The 16,462-nt window shown below is 37.8% G+C and overlaps 1 protein-coding gene across 19 annotated transcripts in view; it reads left to right on the forward strand.

Moving 5' to 3' along the window:
- Bptf (bromodomain PHD finger transcription factor) overlaps positions 1-16,462 on the forward strand; it is a 137,743-nt gene that overhangs the window by 84,436 nt on the left and 36,845 nt on the right. For 11 of the 19 annotated variants that reach the window (XM_087208207.1, XM_087208205.1, XM_087208209.1 and 8 more), the window contains 8 exons: positions 1,923-2,047; positions 2,674-2,802; positions 4,832-4,982; positions 6,370-6,412; positions 10,153-10,399; positions 10,758-10,919; positions 11,132-11,283; positions 12,167-12,275. In XM_087208207.1, coding sequence (XP_087064333.1) covers positions 1,923-2,047; positions 2,674-2,802; positions 4,832-4,982; positions 6,370-6,412; positions 10,153-10,399; positions 10,758-10,919; positions 11,132-11,283; positions 12,167-12,275 — 1,118 coding nt within the window. The remainder of the gene's footprint in view (positions 1-1,922; positions 2,048-2,673; positions 2,803-4,831; positions 4,983-6,369; positions 6,413-10,152; positions 10,400-10,757; positions 10,920-11,131; positions 11,284-12,166; positions 12,276-16,462) is intronic. The other 8 variants (XM_087208208.1, XM_013067618.2, XM_013067619.2 and 5 more) reach the window with 1 other exon arrangement.

Consider the following 16,462-nt stretch of genomic DNA (forward strand, 5'->3'; position numbering starts at 1 on the left):
ACCTGTGCACCCCTCCAGCCATCACACGCCTCATGTGGTGTTTGGAAAGAAGTGTGTGCTCTTGCACACTTTGCTTCTTAATGTATGTGTGCCCTTTGCCTTCAGCCAGCCACCCTCACACCCATTTCTTGTCCTTTGAGACTCTAGCAGTTCTCTGATCTCCACATCATATGTCTCACCCTTGTATTTTCTCTTGTACTGCAAATTGAAAACACAAAAACAGATTCTAAATCACTCCTGTGTCCCTCGCTCCTTTCACACAGTCTTAATACATAGAAAGTACTCAGCTATTTTTTGAGTGAATAAATGAATGAGCAGGCTGATAATCCAAGAAGTGTATTTCTCTCCTGTTGTTTTAAAATACAGAGATGCTGGTCTGGGGATTTAGCTTAGTGGTTCTGCTGCCTGCCTTGCAGACGTAAGAACCCGAGTTTGATCCCCAATACCAAAAAACCCCCAAAAAAACCAACCCTAAAATACAGAGATGCTGTCTGGCCATAGAGAGCCAGCGGAGAAAGAAGAGAGAACTAAGAATGAGCTCTTCTTTATACTTGTGTTTATTTGCTTTCTCCCAGGAGACCAAAGTCTAGGAATTTCTATAGGGTGTGATCTGAAAGTGACAGACACTTTCCCCTCTTAAGACATCCCTGTGCTAGTAGACATACCTCCCGCTAATTTAAGGGTTGCTCTGTTCAGGTCAGATGATTCACAGAGTGACTACTGAAGAAAACAATGGTGTCACAAGCAGAGATGGCAAGTTACGAAGCTGCAGTAACTTTTTTACCTTTCTCATGTTTGTTTGTTTTTTTTTTTCAACTTAATGCTAACAGTAGAAAGCTTTGCCTTTCAAATGCAAAGTTGTTTTAAGATTTACTGTCTACTGCTGTTAGTGGAGGAAATTATTTTCATTTTATTGGGTTTCTCTACACTGCAGTCAGCCATTATGTTCATTTACATGGTGGGAAAATGGCAACAAAGTATTTAATTATCAAAAGAACAATAAAGAATTGACGGCCTGAGCCTGCTTTAAAATGTCTAGGGTGAATTCCACTTTTAGGGCATAATCATTGCAGTTGAGTAAATTCATTTCAAAATGCATTTTTACTAAAAATAATAACTTTATACATGATGTTCAGGGAAAAACATGAACACAGAGATCCCATTTTCTTCTGATTAGTAACTAATATAGCATTGCCTTTTTCTTGTAACTGTTTTTTTACTCATTGTAGGACCCTAAAACAACACTAACATTATTAAAATATTATTCATATTTTCAGTATTTATCATCCAGGAGTTGATAGATGGTTTTGAAGAACTACTGTTTCAGTATACGCTTTTTCTTCCTATTTGGAAATATTTTTAGGGTTTTTTTTGCTTTTTTTTGGTACCGGGGATCAAACTTGGGTCCTTGTGCTTGCACAGCAGGCAGCGAAACCACTAAGTTAAATCCCCGGCCCTGCTTTTTGAGAACTGGTTTCGGCAAAAATTAGGCGAGGTTGTATCCTTTAGAACTCCTGTCTCACATTTAGCAGCATATTTTTCTGTATTTTCTCTCCTTCATAACTTTTAAAACATATTTTTGAATTATATTAATTTATAAAATCTTCGTAAATTATTACCATATCAACCTTAAAATGAAACACACTCATTTTACATATTTATATGGCATTTGAAATTAATATAAATCTTTTAAAGTTGTTAGGTGCATGTTTACCAAAAATTAAAAGTTTTTCTTTAAGGGACCTACAATGCCAAAACCATATTACAAATAGTGAAGTTAGGCAAATCAGAAACACAATCCCTTGGTTTCTGAGAGAGAGAAAATGAAAATGAGAGTGATTTTGCGTGTGTGTGTGTGTGTGTGTGTGTATACACACCTACATACATATATGTGTATAGTTTTATTTGGGTTGTTCTTTCAGGTATAGACTTCAAACTGTCAAGTCCCTAGCAGGAGTGAGCCTGATGTTACGGTTGCTGTGGGCCAGTCTGAGGTGGGACGACATGGCTGCCAAGGCTCCCCCAGGAGGAGGGACTACACGAACAGGTAAGGGGCGTATTTTCTTCAACCTAAAGAATAGAGCCATTTGACTGTTCACTTAGTTTAAGCATCTCCAGCATTTAAAAAACACTGTTTTGCTTAGATTTGCCATAAAATTCTGGGGACGGGGAAGATCTAGATTACAAGGTGAGTCAGTCACCATAAGTGAACAAGTGTAACTTTAAAATAATATTATTGTTGGGCTGGGGATGTCATTCCATGATAGAGCACTTGCCTGCATGTACAAGGCCCTGGGTTTGATCTCAATACTGCTAAAAACAAATTCCACAAAAACAGCAATACATAATAAAATGATATTTATTTTTGTAGAATATAGTCAAGTAAACAGACTCCTGGAACCCTGTGCTTGTTGCTTCAGTCCTAGAGTTTTTATTATTTTGACTGCTGCCACCTTTAGCTAAGCTATACCCTATAGGTATTTGTTCACTTTAGGAATTTTCCATATGGAAGAAACAGTATTATTGCTGTCTAGCAGTGATCCTGTAGCTATTAACTTATCAGATATTTCTGGAAGTTTATTCTATACATTTCTCTTTTTTTAAAGCACCAAATGTTGTACCTTTTTAGTATTTTAAGTGGTTATTAATACTATGTGAATTAAATCACCATAGAAACATCTGAAACAGAAATCACAACAACAGAAATAATTAAGAGGCGAGATGTTGGTCCTTATGGTATTCGTTCTGAATATTGCATCAGAAAAATCATTTGCCCCATTGGAGTTCCAGAAGCACCGAAAGGTAGGAGATAGAACAAATTTGGTTCTTTTGCTATTGACCTATTAACAAAATCTTTTATGGATTGAAATTTAATGATAATTGTTTTTTTGGGAGGCCGGGGATTTAGCTCAGTGGTTCTGCCGCCTGCCTCATAAGCACAAGGTCCCGAGTTTGATCCCTAGTATGGGGGGGGGAGGTAATTGTTTTTTTTAACTCTTTACTCAACATTTATAAAAGGTATGTTTTTCACTATAAAATACTATGTTTTAAAAATTATATTTAAGTAATAAACATGTCAGGATTCTATTAGGCAGACATTAATGCCTAGAGATACTGTACAAAGGGCTATTATACTGCCTCAAGTCATGTGGCTTGACTCAGCTCCAGGAAGGTAACCATCAGTGTGTTTGATTCATTGTGGTCCTGGCACCTAGTCCTGAGTATGACTTACAAAGGTTTATGAGCTCAAGAGTTAATGCTATTGCAAGATACTTCAGTACTCAGGATAGAAATTATCTAAGAGACATAAGGAGTTTTCAGGAGACATTTGTGTACACCATAATAGATAGGCACTGGGTGGCAAATGCGTAGAAGGATATCCACCTGTGTTCTCAAGGAAGCAAAAAAAAACAGGTTATAACTTTATAATATCATTAACTGTTAATGTGGTACAGTAAGATAAGAAAGATTAATAAGTAAGAAATAGAAAAGATTAACACTATTTCACAGGTAATTATGAATGTTTGTCTAGCAAATTAATAAGAATCAAAATATTAATGCTAAAAGAGTCTAGACTGAAAACTTCTAAGTAAACAAAGTTCAGTGATTCTATATGAACAATAAAAATATTGAGGGAAAAATCTATTAAGACATATATGAAAAAGGGCCAGGGATTTAGCTCAGTGGTACTGCCGCCTGCCTTCTAAGCACAAAGACCTGAGTTCGATCCTGGTACCAAAAATAAATAAATAAATATATTTAAAGGAAACAGTATCTTTCAATAGAAACATTTTATGAAAATGAATTCTTCCCAAATGCATCCGTTTCATTTTTGAAAATTGCAATGACTTAAAATTTCATCTTGGTAAATAAATGACAGAGAATGACCTTTGTGAAAGAACACCAATAAAGTGGCACCTGTCCTAGTAGGTAATGAAATATTAGCATAATTAAAACACTGTTATCCTGGCACAGAAATACACAACCCACTTGATGAGCAGAGATGCTGATGGAAGGTAGTGTTCCCTACAGGTCTTCCGTCTCCTGAACCCTGCAACCTTCACTTTTCTTTGTATTGTATAATTTTGTACAATCCCAGTCCTACTGCATTCAGTTTTCTTCTGTTCTTCCTCTGATTATGCTGCTCCTGTGTTCCCTGAACATAGGGAGGGCTTAATTTTTGCCCCTCCCTACTTTCTATTTTTTTTATTTTCTCCTTATATTTTTACCTGTTCTTTTTTTTTTTTTTTTTGGTACTGGGGATCGAACTTGGGACCTTGTGCTTGCGAGGCAGGCAGTGGAACCACTGAGCTAAATCCCCAGCCCTACCTGTTCTCAATATATCTAGTTCATATCTCTTTATGTTGGGTAACTACAGTAAATCCCCATTCTTAGTGCTGAGATGGAGAAATACATGTTCCCATAGATGTGGACGGTGGGGATACCCATCCCCACTGTGGCAGAAGTGTACTAGGTTTTTGAAGGAAGTTGTATCTTTGTTGGAGTTTGAAAGATGAATAGTCTTAGTCACATGGGGGTTGGGAATTAGGAATAGAGTTCCAGGCAAAGGGAAAGGGTCATTTAAAGGCTCATAGGCCTTTTATGGCAGAAATGGGCAAGCAGAGGCCCACAAACCTTGGCCCACTGCCTGCTTTTGCGAATGAAGTTTGATTGGAACACAGCCAAACTTATCACTTAGTTATGCATTTACATCATCTGACCCTTTAAGAAGAAAACGTTTACCAACCAGTGCTTTTTGTAAAATAAGAGGAAATCCCAGAACTATTTAATTTTAAGTTATATTGCTCAGACTACTCTTATTTTTCCAAAGAAACACCTACACCTCAGAGGAAAGGACTTCGATCAAGTGCTCTGCGGCCAAAGAGACCAGAAACACCCAAGCAAACTGGCCCTGTTATTATTGAAACCTGGGTAGCAGAGGAAGAGTTGGAACTATGGGAAATCAGGGCATTTGCTGAGAGGTAAAGAAATGGCTAACATATAAATCAGATATTTGAAGATTTTATTACTTCAGAATTAAAGAATTATCACTTTAATAGTTTATTCAGTACATCCTAGTTAATTTTACTCCACCTTTTAATTTTTTTTTCTTTTTTTCTTTTTGAGACAGGGTCTCATTATGTAGCCCAGGCTGGCCTTGAACTCCTGTTGATACTCTTGCCTCAGCCTCCCAACTGTTGGTATTACAGGCATGTGCCACCCCACCTGGCTTCCATCTTCTGATTTTAAGAACTAGCTGTGAATAATTTAAGGTCTTACTTTTTTTTGTTTGTTTTTATTGGTTCTAGGGGCATTGAGCCTGGAGCCTTGACACTGAAGTACATTCCTAATGCCTTTTTACTTTTGAAATAAGGTCTTGCTAAGTTGCTCAGGCTAGGCTCAAACTCTGGATCCTCCTGCCTCAACATTCCAGAGTCTTAAATTAAAAAGGTCTTCTCGGGTCGTGGATTTAGCTCAGTGGCATCGCCCCTGCCTCACAAGTACAAGGTCCTGAGTTCGATCTCTGGTACCAAAAAAAATAAAGGGCCAGGGATTTAGCTCAGTGGTTTCGCCACCTGTTGCACAAGCTCAAGGACCTGAGTTCAATCCCCGGCACCAAAAAAATAAAATAAAATGAAAAGGTCTTCTCATTTTTAATGTCATTCATTTGTTTCTGTCTTAAATATTTATTTTGAAACAAATAATTCCATGCCTTTGTATCAGTGGTCTGCAACCTTTTTGTTACCACAGACCTGTTTTGTGTAAGATAAATTTTTTTTTGGTACCGGGGATTAAACTCAGGACCTTGCGCTTGCGAGGCAGGCGGTGGTGCCACTGAGCTAAATCCCTGGCCATGGAAAATAATTTTTTGAGGGGTAAGGGACTTGTTTGGGGATGATTCAAGCAATTACATTTATTACTACTATATTGTAATATATACATTGTGTTATTGTTACATATAATATATAATGAAACAATTGTATACCTCACCACAGTGCAGAATTAGTGGGAGCATTGAGCATGTAGACTGTCACATCTGGGGATGATGCGAGACGGTTCATAGTAGGGTTCAAGCTTCTGTGAAAATCCAGTGCCACTGCTGATCTGACAGGCGGTAGAGCTCAGGTGCTAATGTGACTGATGAAGGGTGGCTTTAATATAGATGAAGCTTCAGTTGTTAACCACCTGTGGCTTTCCTCCTGCTGTTCAGCCCAGTTCCTAATGGGTGATGGACAGGTTCCAGTCTGTGACCCGGGGTTAGAGACCTCACTTTGTGTTCTGTGACTCTCAAACAGATTTCATTTCCATTAGATGTCAGATGTCTCATCAGTTGGTTTCTGATAAAAGTTCCCCCTTTTTTTCTTTCAGAGTGGAGAAAGAAAAGGCCCAAGCAGTTGAGCAACAAGCTAAGGTTAGTGCACAGAAGGTGGCAGAGGACCTCAGGATCCAAGTGGAGGCTCCCCTAATAGCTATGATTACCTGCCTAGTAGGAAACCCACCTAACGACAAGCTTGCATTTTTAGTGAATTCATGCACACCAAAAAGAGTAATTGTATATTCTTGTGGGATTTTTAAAAAAATGTGCCTTAACATATAACTTTATTTCTTTACTTAAAAATAGCTTTATGGGACAGTGGATATAGCTCAGTGACAGAGAGCTTCCCTAGCATGTGAAAGTATCTTGAGTTCAATTCCTAGCACTGGAAAAACCACACACGAAAACAAAAAATTTGTAGTAAAACTATAAAAGTTGTAATTGATGCTACCTTTCAGGTCCTATATATTCTCATTCTTGCTTAAAGTTTGAGAAAAGTGGGGCCAGGGATTTAGCTCAGTGGCGCCGTGCCTGGTCCTGAGTTCAATCCCTGGTATGGGGATGAGGGAGTTTGAGAAAAGGCCAGTTTTGGATTCTATATTTAATATTATCTGTCACAGGAAATTTATCCCAAATCACAATTGCCTAGTTGTGGTGTTGTGTTGTGTTTTGGCTTAGCTTTATTTGGTTTTGGTACTGGGGATGAAACCTAAGGGCACTCTACCACTGAACTACATATCTTTATCTTATTCTTTTGAGACAGGGTCTCCCTAACTTCCCCAGGCTAGCCTTGAACTTGAATTTGACCTTTATACCTTAACCTCCCAGGTAGCTGATATTACAGGTGTGCCACCACTGTGCCCAGCTGCCTGGTTGGTTTTCTATTTTATGGATATATTTTGTCATTTGTACAGTGTAACCTATGGCATTGCTTTGTAAAATTTTTTGTGAATACTTAACCAGCACTTCCAGTTTTAAAGCTATATCTACCCAGAAAATAAGTATTAAATATGTGGATTATTTTGTTGGCTTGTTTTTTGTTTTTGTTTTTGTATTGGAGTGCTGAATATTGAACCCAGAGACTCACACATGCTTGGCAAGTGGTCTAGCTCAGAGCTACATCCCCAGGCTTTTTAATTCTGAAATAGTGGCTCAGTAAGTTGCACGGTTTGATCTCAAATTTGTGATTCTCTTTCCTCAGCTTCCCAAGTAGCTAAGATTATAGGTGTGGATCACTACACCAGGCCACCTTTTTTATTTTAAATTGATTCAGTTAGCTGACATCTCTTAAGTATCCAAAACTATAGTCCTTTTATTATAAGAAATCATATGAAGTATCTCACGCTGTATTCAGGTGTACAAAAGTAATAGAATAATTGGGTGGTGATGATGTAGATGAGTAACATTGGAACTTGGTCTTAGTAGACATTCTAGCTCTACCCTGAACTAGCTCTGTGGTCTTGGGTCAGTTACACAGCGTCTCTGAGCCTCAGTTTCCTCATCATGTGTAAGCTTGTGTGTTTACTTATCAAACCACTGTTGATATGCTGTTAAAAAATTTAAGCAGTCTATGACTCTGCTCTTGCCTCCAGGGAGCCCTCCATCGTTTGACCCCACCTTACCTGAAGGGTGTATGACCACACTGGGAAGGGGAGGAGACCCTCACTCTCATGCCTCCCACCCTTTCCAAATTAAACCCAGAGCAGCCTATAGGATGGAACGGGATGATGAATGCAGCTCTGCCCAGAAACTGGGAAAAACCTCTGTCAAGAAGTTGCAGATCCCTGCCCCTCCCCCAAGGGGTGAGACCTGGGGACAGGACAAATTGAACTGCTCAGTGGGCTTCTTGGTGGTGGATCAGGGGACTTTAGGGGATAAGTGGGTGCTGGAAAGCCAAAATCTGCTCCAGGAATTCATATATACAGATGGCCAGACTTGTTCCCAGCAGTTTAATTGGCAAGATTTACTTTCTTACCCCTCTTGAAGTTCTCTCCTTTGACTTGAAGCAAGAAGAATGGGAGCAATGAGGATGGGAAGTGAACCTGTTGACAGGAACTGCCTTCCTTGGCTATTACTTGACAGTCATCTCTGAAGGGGAATTTTATTGTCCATTCTACCTTTCATCCTTCAGGGCAGGTTTCCTGGCCTAGACTAGACGGTTTGCTTACATAATGAACCTGAGAATGTGTGTGCCTGTGAGCATGTATGAGAAAGAGAAAGAAAGAAAGGACAAGGCCATCCTGGTGCTCAAGAGGAGGACCTGGCCTAAGCATACCATTCATGGAGGTGACTTGAACTAGACTGTACCTTAACTGGAGAGAGCTGGCCAGATTATCCAGATGCCTTGGCCACATCCTGCCTTGTATCTGCCTTATATGCAAAGGGTATGCATGTAGAAGGCGACAGTGTCTGTGCCCTGGAAGGCCTAGAAGGCCATGCTGAATTCTTTGGGGGAGCATCTGGGTAGAGCCAAGAGAGAGTATGCATGTGCCTGTATGTGAGTGAAAGACGGTGTGCACCTGTGAGTGTGCAGAACATTCTTTTAAAGAGACTCAACAGATTGCTCCTGAAGGAGGCCCAGCCACCACCAGTGTGCTTCCCCCTTCCAGTGTATTGGAGAGGGTTCCCACTCGGTGGGAAGTGAGTCAGAGCTAGGGGGAAGGGGCAGGAACCTCTGTGAGCTGGCTGTGGCCTAGGGCAGTCTTCTCAAGGTTTATCATGCTTCTCCAGGTATGGCAGAGCTTGACCATACCTGAATCGTTTCTGGTACCTGTAAGGTACATCTGCCGAGCTCTCTAGAAGAGAAAGGTAGGAAAGGAGTCTGCTATCTTTTAGGTGAGCTTTAGACTTGCTTTCAAATAAGGGGTTTGAAAAATAAAATATGAAAAAAAAAATTTAAGCAATCTATAAAAAAGATGTACAAATTATCTTTAACCTATATTTTTAAAAATCATATTATGCCGAGTGTGGTTGCAGTACTTGGTAGCCTTAGGCAGGAGGATCGCCACAAGTTCAAGGCCAGACCGAGCTACATAGTGGGTTCAGGGCCAGCCTGAACTACAAAGTGAGACCCAGCCTCTGAATGAATGAATGAATGAATGAATCATACTATTCTCTGTAAAATAGTCTAATGTATTTTTCTCCTATTCAAACTGAATAATACTAAGTCTAGAAAAATTGTTTTAATATTTTCACCTTGTTTAATGGAAGTTTTGCCAACTTGACTAGCAATATTAAATAATTAAATGCTCTTCATAACAGGATAAATTAACATAGTACAATAAAAAACCTTTTGCAGCTCCAGTCATTTACGTCTGCTCTAAATTTTACCACTGAGCAACATAGTGTTCCTGTTTCTCCAGTGTGATGTCCCACATCTCTCCTGTTTTCATTCTAAAAGCTAGGGTATTTGTAGCCAGAAAATTTTTATTAGTTTTAGTTTTCTGTGGTGAACAACGTAGTACTTATAATGAAATAAATTTAATGTAGACACATGAAAAATATTGCCTTCATCAGGAAATTAAAGTCAAGGGTCAGTTTATATAGTCACATTTTCTCTCAAGAAGTGAAATATCAGCTGTGTATGGTGGCACACACCTGTAATCCCAGCACACGGGGAGCTGAGGCAGGAGGATTGCTACGAATTCGAGACCAGCATGGGCAATATAGTCAGTTCAAGGTTAATCTGAACTGTATAGAAATACCCCGTTTTACGAAACCAAAAAGGAGGGGCGGGAATAATCTTGGAAATGTAGTGCAGTTTCTTAGAGAAATTGTGACTGAACTCTGTATTTAGACCTCTTTTGGTTTATGTTTTCTCTCTTTGACTTCTTCAGAAACGATTGGAGCAGCAAAAGCCTACAGTCATTGCCGCTTCTACCACCACTCCAACCAACAGTACAACCAGCACTATCTCTCCAGCTCAGAAAGTTATGGTGGCCCCCATAAGTGGCTCAGTTACTACTGGAACTAAAATGGTACTAACTACCAAAGTTGGATCTCCACCAACAGTTACATTCCAGCAAAACAAGAACTTTCATCAGACTTTTGCTACATGGGTTAAGCAAGGCCAGTCAAATTCAGGTACACAGCCGTAATGAAATAAAACATTGCTTTCATTCAGAAAAATGCATTTTCAATCCTTTCCCTACTGAAATGAAACATTTCCTTTGAAAATTGTTTTCCTTCTGCAGCTGTTTGACCAAATAGGCTGTAACTGTTGGTTTCTTACGGATAATATTCATAATATTACATTAGAAAAGCTCTTCTCTTACATTATTTCACTTTTAACATGTACATAGTTCACTTTGAGTAGAGAGGAATGTTTTTTATTAGAAATACAAAGTTAGTCGCATTTCATGCATTGGTGCCCTTCCTAGAAGTCACTACGTTGCTGGTTATTTTAAATCTAAAGCTTATTAAATGTCTTATACCCCATTAGCCACCAGCACAGCTGCCACATCTGCTACAACTATTGCCAGCACAGGTCAGACGTTCCAAATTACAGGCAATCCAGTCACTATGGCAGGAAAAGTAATTACCAAACTGCCACTTCCTGCAAACAGCAAGATTGTCGCTGTAAATGTGCCAGCAACACAAGGAGGTAAGGGAAATGTGAAGAGTTTTAATTCACATTTGCCAGATCATACTGTTGCCATTACTTTTCATTTCCTTTTCACTGATTTCAGTCCTTGGATCTCACATTCTATGTAGTCCACTATAAAACTGCTACACGTAGTTTCTCAGAAACCAACAACACTTAATGTTCTTCCTTAAAAGGAACACTTGTTAATTATTTCTGCATCTTTTTTTAAGGCGTTGTTCAAGTGCAGCAGAAAGTCCTGGGTATCATTCCATCGAGTACAGGTACAAGTCAGCAAACCTTTACTTCATTCCAGCCCAGAACAGCAACAGTCACAATTAGGCCTAATACCTCAGCCTCTGGAACAACCACCAGCACATCACAAGTAAGAGTTCTTTACAGGACTGTGTTTTGAAGTGTTGAGCAATGGGGTTTAAATGTTTGAAATGGCCTCTTCACAAATTCATCCAGCTAATTTTTCTTTCCTTCACTTAATCTGTGACAAAGTACTGATTTGGGGGGGAATCTATTTGTTATTATATGAAGTATTCATTTTTAACATTTCTTTAATAGCATATTAGCATAGTTTAATAATAATTTCTAGGATTTTATAAGGAAAACTTCACATAAATCAGTGGACAGTACTCAGTCATGTAAGGAAACCTGCGATGCAGCCTAGTTAAGAAATAGAATAAAAAATACGGTCTATAACACTGTAACTAGTTTGTTATCAGCTGATATCTGCAGATATCAGACACATTGGACTTTGGTACTAATTTTGTGGAAAAGGTCTAAAGTTTTGCAAACTCGAAAATGTTCTGACCCTAATTATAAAACTGAAATAACATGCTCTATAGGCTCCCTTTTAAAACTTTGAAAGAGCATTTGTTGCTTCGTCTCATTCTTACATTCTCTGGGTTACAGGTTTGGATTGGAACTTTGATAAAATAGGGCTCAGAATTTTCCTATGATCAGTGGTTATAGAGCAGACCCTTGCTGAGTCTCATTCTGTCCTTTTAGTTTGTAGACTATTCTAGGTACCAGTGGCAAGGAATTTCGTATGGCTCATGTGAAATAAATTAAATTTTTTCTCCTCAAAATTCCATCTTTATTCTGATGCTTAATGTAATTTAAAATGTGATATCCAAGAGCATGTGTCTTTTTTGTAGACATTATCAGTATAGAATGTTTAAAGATCTTGTGTTCTGAATCCTTTGTGCTTTAATTTTTAAAACATTTTAATTCATTGTCCTTTTTGTCATTTATAGGTAATCACAGGGCCTCAGATCCGCCCTGGTATGACGGTGATTAGAACGCCTCTCCAACAGTCAACACTAGGAAAGGCAATTATTCGAACACCTGTGATGGTGCAGCCAGGTATTCATCCAGTATTACCATTTTAATTTAAATGACTAATATAGGAAATCTGTACTGCTCTGTATCTGGCACTGTACAAATTAGAAAATACCAATTTAAATTAATCAAGCATACTAAATTTCGAATCCATGGTATGCTGTATCCATAGATATTATTTTATTCTTGGCTTTGCCAATAAGAGAAAAATAGAGTCAAGTATGCTTATCAAAAATGTAAAAGAAACTAATAAATAGAACATATAGGTTCAAGTCATTCAAGTAAAAAAAAAATGAGCAAAACAAAAATACAAATTACATTTATCATAGCTAATGTAACTAGGTTTAAGCCCTAAGTTGCAGAATGTAAAGACTTTTAAGTTTTTTTTGTTTTTTGTTACCAGGGATCGAACTCAGGTCCTTGTACTTGTGAGACAGGCAGCAGAACCACTGGGCTAAATCCCTGGCAAGACCTAAGTTTTTTAAAAAAACAATTCTTACACACTCATGAGAAACTACCTAAAAATCAAATTTCAAGGAAAGCTTTAAAAAGTAAAAAATAAAGAGGTGGGGCTGGGGATTTAGCTCAGTGGTTCCGCTGCCTGCCTTGCAAGCACAAGGACCCGAGTTTGGTCCCTGGTACCAAAAAAACGAAGAAGAGGTCAAAGACAATGACATAAAGACCTAAGAAAGAAAGAATGAATGAACATGATAGCCCTAATAATAATAACAGAGTAGAATTCAGTATTTACAAAAAGAAAAAAAACAATTATCCCAAAGAATTTCATTTTCAATTTGCTAGAAGCCAGGCAAAGGTGCTCACCTTTTTTCCCAGCATTCAGAAAGCTGAAACAAGAGGATCATTGTGTGCTCAAGGCCAGCCTGGGCTAACTAGTGAGTTTAAGTCCAGTCTGACCCACATAGTAAGACCCTGTTTCAAAAAAATATTTAATAATAACTAAAATTTTAAATGGCTTAAACACAAAGATTGTGTTGAAAATGCACAATATCTCGAGTCCTTGTGAATTAAATATTATTAAAGTACCTATCAAAACTTTAAAATCAAGGAGGTATAAAGAAGAGCATAGTATACTACTGTGTATCAATTTTTATGCCTTTAGGAATGCACATTCATTTTAAATATTTGTGGGCTATTTATGGAAAAATAGTCCTGGAGCCATAGCTAAAACCTTAATGAATTGCAAAAAAAGTAGGAATGCATAAAGGCCACACTTATTGGAGTTAAGAAAGAAATTAAGATTTTAAGCTATATAGTACTAGCAAGGCTTTCCTTGCTTGGAAATATTTTAATGAACATAATGTTTTACATAACTTTTATATTGAGGTTTCTATAATATAAAAGTAATTTATAATTTATTAATAATAATATAAACATAATTTATTTTGTAATAACAAATAAATTATCAAATAACAACTTTAAACCCAACATCAAAGCTAAACTCAGGCAGACTCAATTTATTTAACAAGTATTTGAGTCTCTGCACTAGGTAGTTGAAATAACTTTTTTTTTTTTTTTTGGTACTGGGGATCAAACTCAGGTCCTTGTGCTTGCAAGGCAGGCAGTGGAACCACTGAGCTAAATTCCTGGCCCAGAAATAATTATTTAATAAAACTGTACCAAAAACCCATATTCTTAAATTTACGCGGAAGTTAGAAAATATATTTAAAAGTCTTAAAAGAGAGGAAATAAAAGAACAAATAATATAAATCAGAAAACAAAAAAAGGCAGAAAACATTCAAACAGTCCATTCTGTTACAAGTCTATTTTTTTGCTTGTTTGTTAAAGACAGGGTCTCTCTGTGCAATTCAGGCTGGCCTTAAACTCACTGAGTACCCAAGGCTGGCTTTGAACTCACTCCTGTATTAACCTCCCGAGCGATGGAAGTCACGCATGTGCTACCATGCCTGAATTAGAAATCTAAGCTTGGCCAGGGATTTAGCTCTGTGGTTTCGCTGCCTGCTGCGCAAGCGCAAGGACCCGAGTTCGATCCCCAGTACCAAAAAAAAAGTCAAGAAATGGAAGAAAAATGGCTACTTCACAAAATTGGGAATGAGGAAGTACAATAGGACTAGAATGAGCTCTTTTTAACTCAAAAGAGAATTCTGTATAGGTATCTTTGTGTTAAGACATCCAGAATTCTCACTGTTCATACTTTTTTTATTTTAATAAGGAGGCATAATTAAATACTGTATTTATAAATTCAAACTCTCAGTGACTCATATCCAATAAATAAATTTGGTAAGTTACCATAGTATTCCCTACCAAACAGAATTCTGGACATCATGGTTTCATCAGTTAAAATTCTTTAAAATGGGTAAGAAATAAATAATTTCCTTATAAAATTGTTCCAGGGCCCGGAATTTAGCTCAGTCATACTGCCGCCTGCCTCAAAAGCTCAAGGTCCTGAGTTCGATCCCCGGTACCAAAAAAAAAATTAAAAATAAATAAAATAGTTCCAGTGCACATGAAGAAGGATTCATAAGCTATTTTGTATTTATTTTGCAGATTTAGGACAGTTCTCATTTGAAATATGACATAGTTTTTCATTTTAACAAAAAGCAGTCTTATGCCTAATCAACATTTACCTCAGTATTATTTCAGTTAATGTAACAGAGACAGTTGATAACATTCAGTGTGCTTTTTTTTTTTTTTAAAGAAGGACTCTCACTGTGTAGTTCAGACTGGCCGTGAACACACTATGTAGCCCAGGCTGGCCTCAGACTCCAAAGTGCTGAGATTACAGGTGTGCACCATCACGCCTGACTTTTATTTTAAAACTTATAGCTATCAATTAGGTAACTAAAAGAAAAGATAACTAGTATAAAGAAGAAAATAAAATTTATTTATATTAAATGGTAATGTTCTTAGAAAACTGAAAATTTTGGTAAAATTTCATATAAACACTGCTAGTAGCCTTGGTATATACATCCTTTGCTCCTTATTGCTTGTTGTAATTGTACTCATGTGGGTCTGACGTACATATGTGAATCTAGAACTTCCAGACACCCCTCTCCTGGGGTTTTACCACTTTTCCTCCTGAAATTTTAAATACCCAGCAGAGATGGGGTTTGTGTGGTGAATTGTCCAACCCTGCCTCTCAGCCTTTTAGTACTCATGTAATGTCCTTCAGCCAGTCTGCCTTTAAACAGTTGGTTCATGGTGGCAGGGGTAGTGGTACTAGCAGCTATCATATATTGCTCACACTGTCTGTGACGATATATACACATTTAATTTCATTTAATTTTTATATAAAGTAGGTTCTAATATTATCCCCAATTTATAAATGAAAAACTAAAACTCAGAATGTTTCATAATTTCTCAAAGTGTTAAGCTAGGTGGGACTCAAACTGGATTTGTCTGCTTCCCAATTCCAGATATTCATTTATTCATTGAACAAATATGAATTACTTTGTGGCAGACACTGTTCCAGACCCATGCAACAATAGTTGTGAATTACTCAGGCATAATTCCTGCCCTTGTGAAACAGTGTAGGGGGAAAGGTAGATAATAACTAAGTAAATTCTTATATGTATTTATAAATGTAATTATGTCCAATAGTGTATACATTTTGCATATAATATGTTAATAAACACCTTGGAAAATGTAGAGGAAGGAGTTAGGAGTGTTGAAGAGTTCAGGTTTGGAAGTGATTTGCAGGGGCTATTGGATTTTAGAAATGATAGCCATAGAAGGTAAAAGTTTAATGAAAGATCTGAGGGAATGAGAGCTCTGCCGCTATCTGGGGGAAAGGTTTTCATCCCAGAAGCATCGCAGATCCAAATCCTTAGGTGGAGGTGGTCCAGATACATTGAAAGGGAAGCAAAGTGGTCAGTGAGGTGGCAAAGATGGGAGAGGCCAACGAGAGGTGGGTGTATTCACAGTATGTCTCCGTTTGTGCATAGATCACAGTTAACTTAGCCCCCTTCCCAGCACCACACTAGACTCTCTTGAAATGGATCTCATTGGAAATTAGTAATTTTTGAATTTACATTTTGATGATAACCTAGAAGTAGTATATACAAATTAGATTGTGTGAATGACCACTGTATAATCAGTACCAATCCTTTTATCTATGCTTATGATAGCAATGTGTCTGTATCAGGTGATCACCCAAGATAATAACTTCTCATGTGTTCCTCAAACTGTAGCATGCAAAAATATAGTTTTGGGACCTAGAGCCCCTCAAATTT

Source organism: Heterocephalus glaber, unplaced genomic scaffold (genome assembly GCF_053883595.1).
Source record: "Heterocephalus glaber isolate CG9 unplaced genomic scaffold, H.glaber_assembly_v1.0 deba00000937, whole genome shotgun sequence".
In the NCBI taxonomy this organism is placed as follows: domain Eukaryota; kingdom Metazoa; phylum Chordata; class Mammalia; order Rodentia; family Bathyergidae; genus Heterocephalus; species Heterocephalus glaber.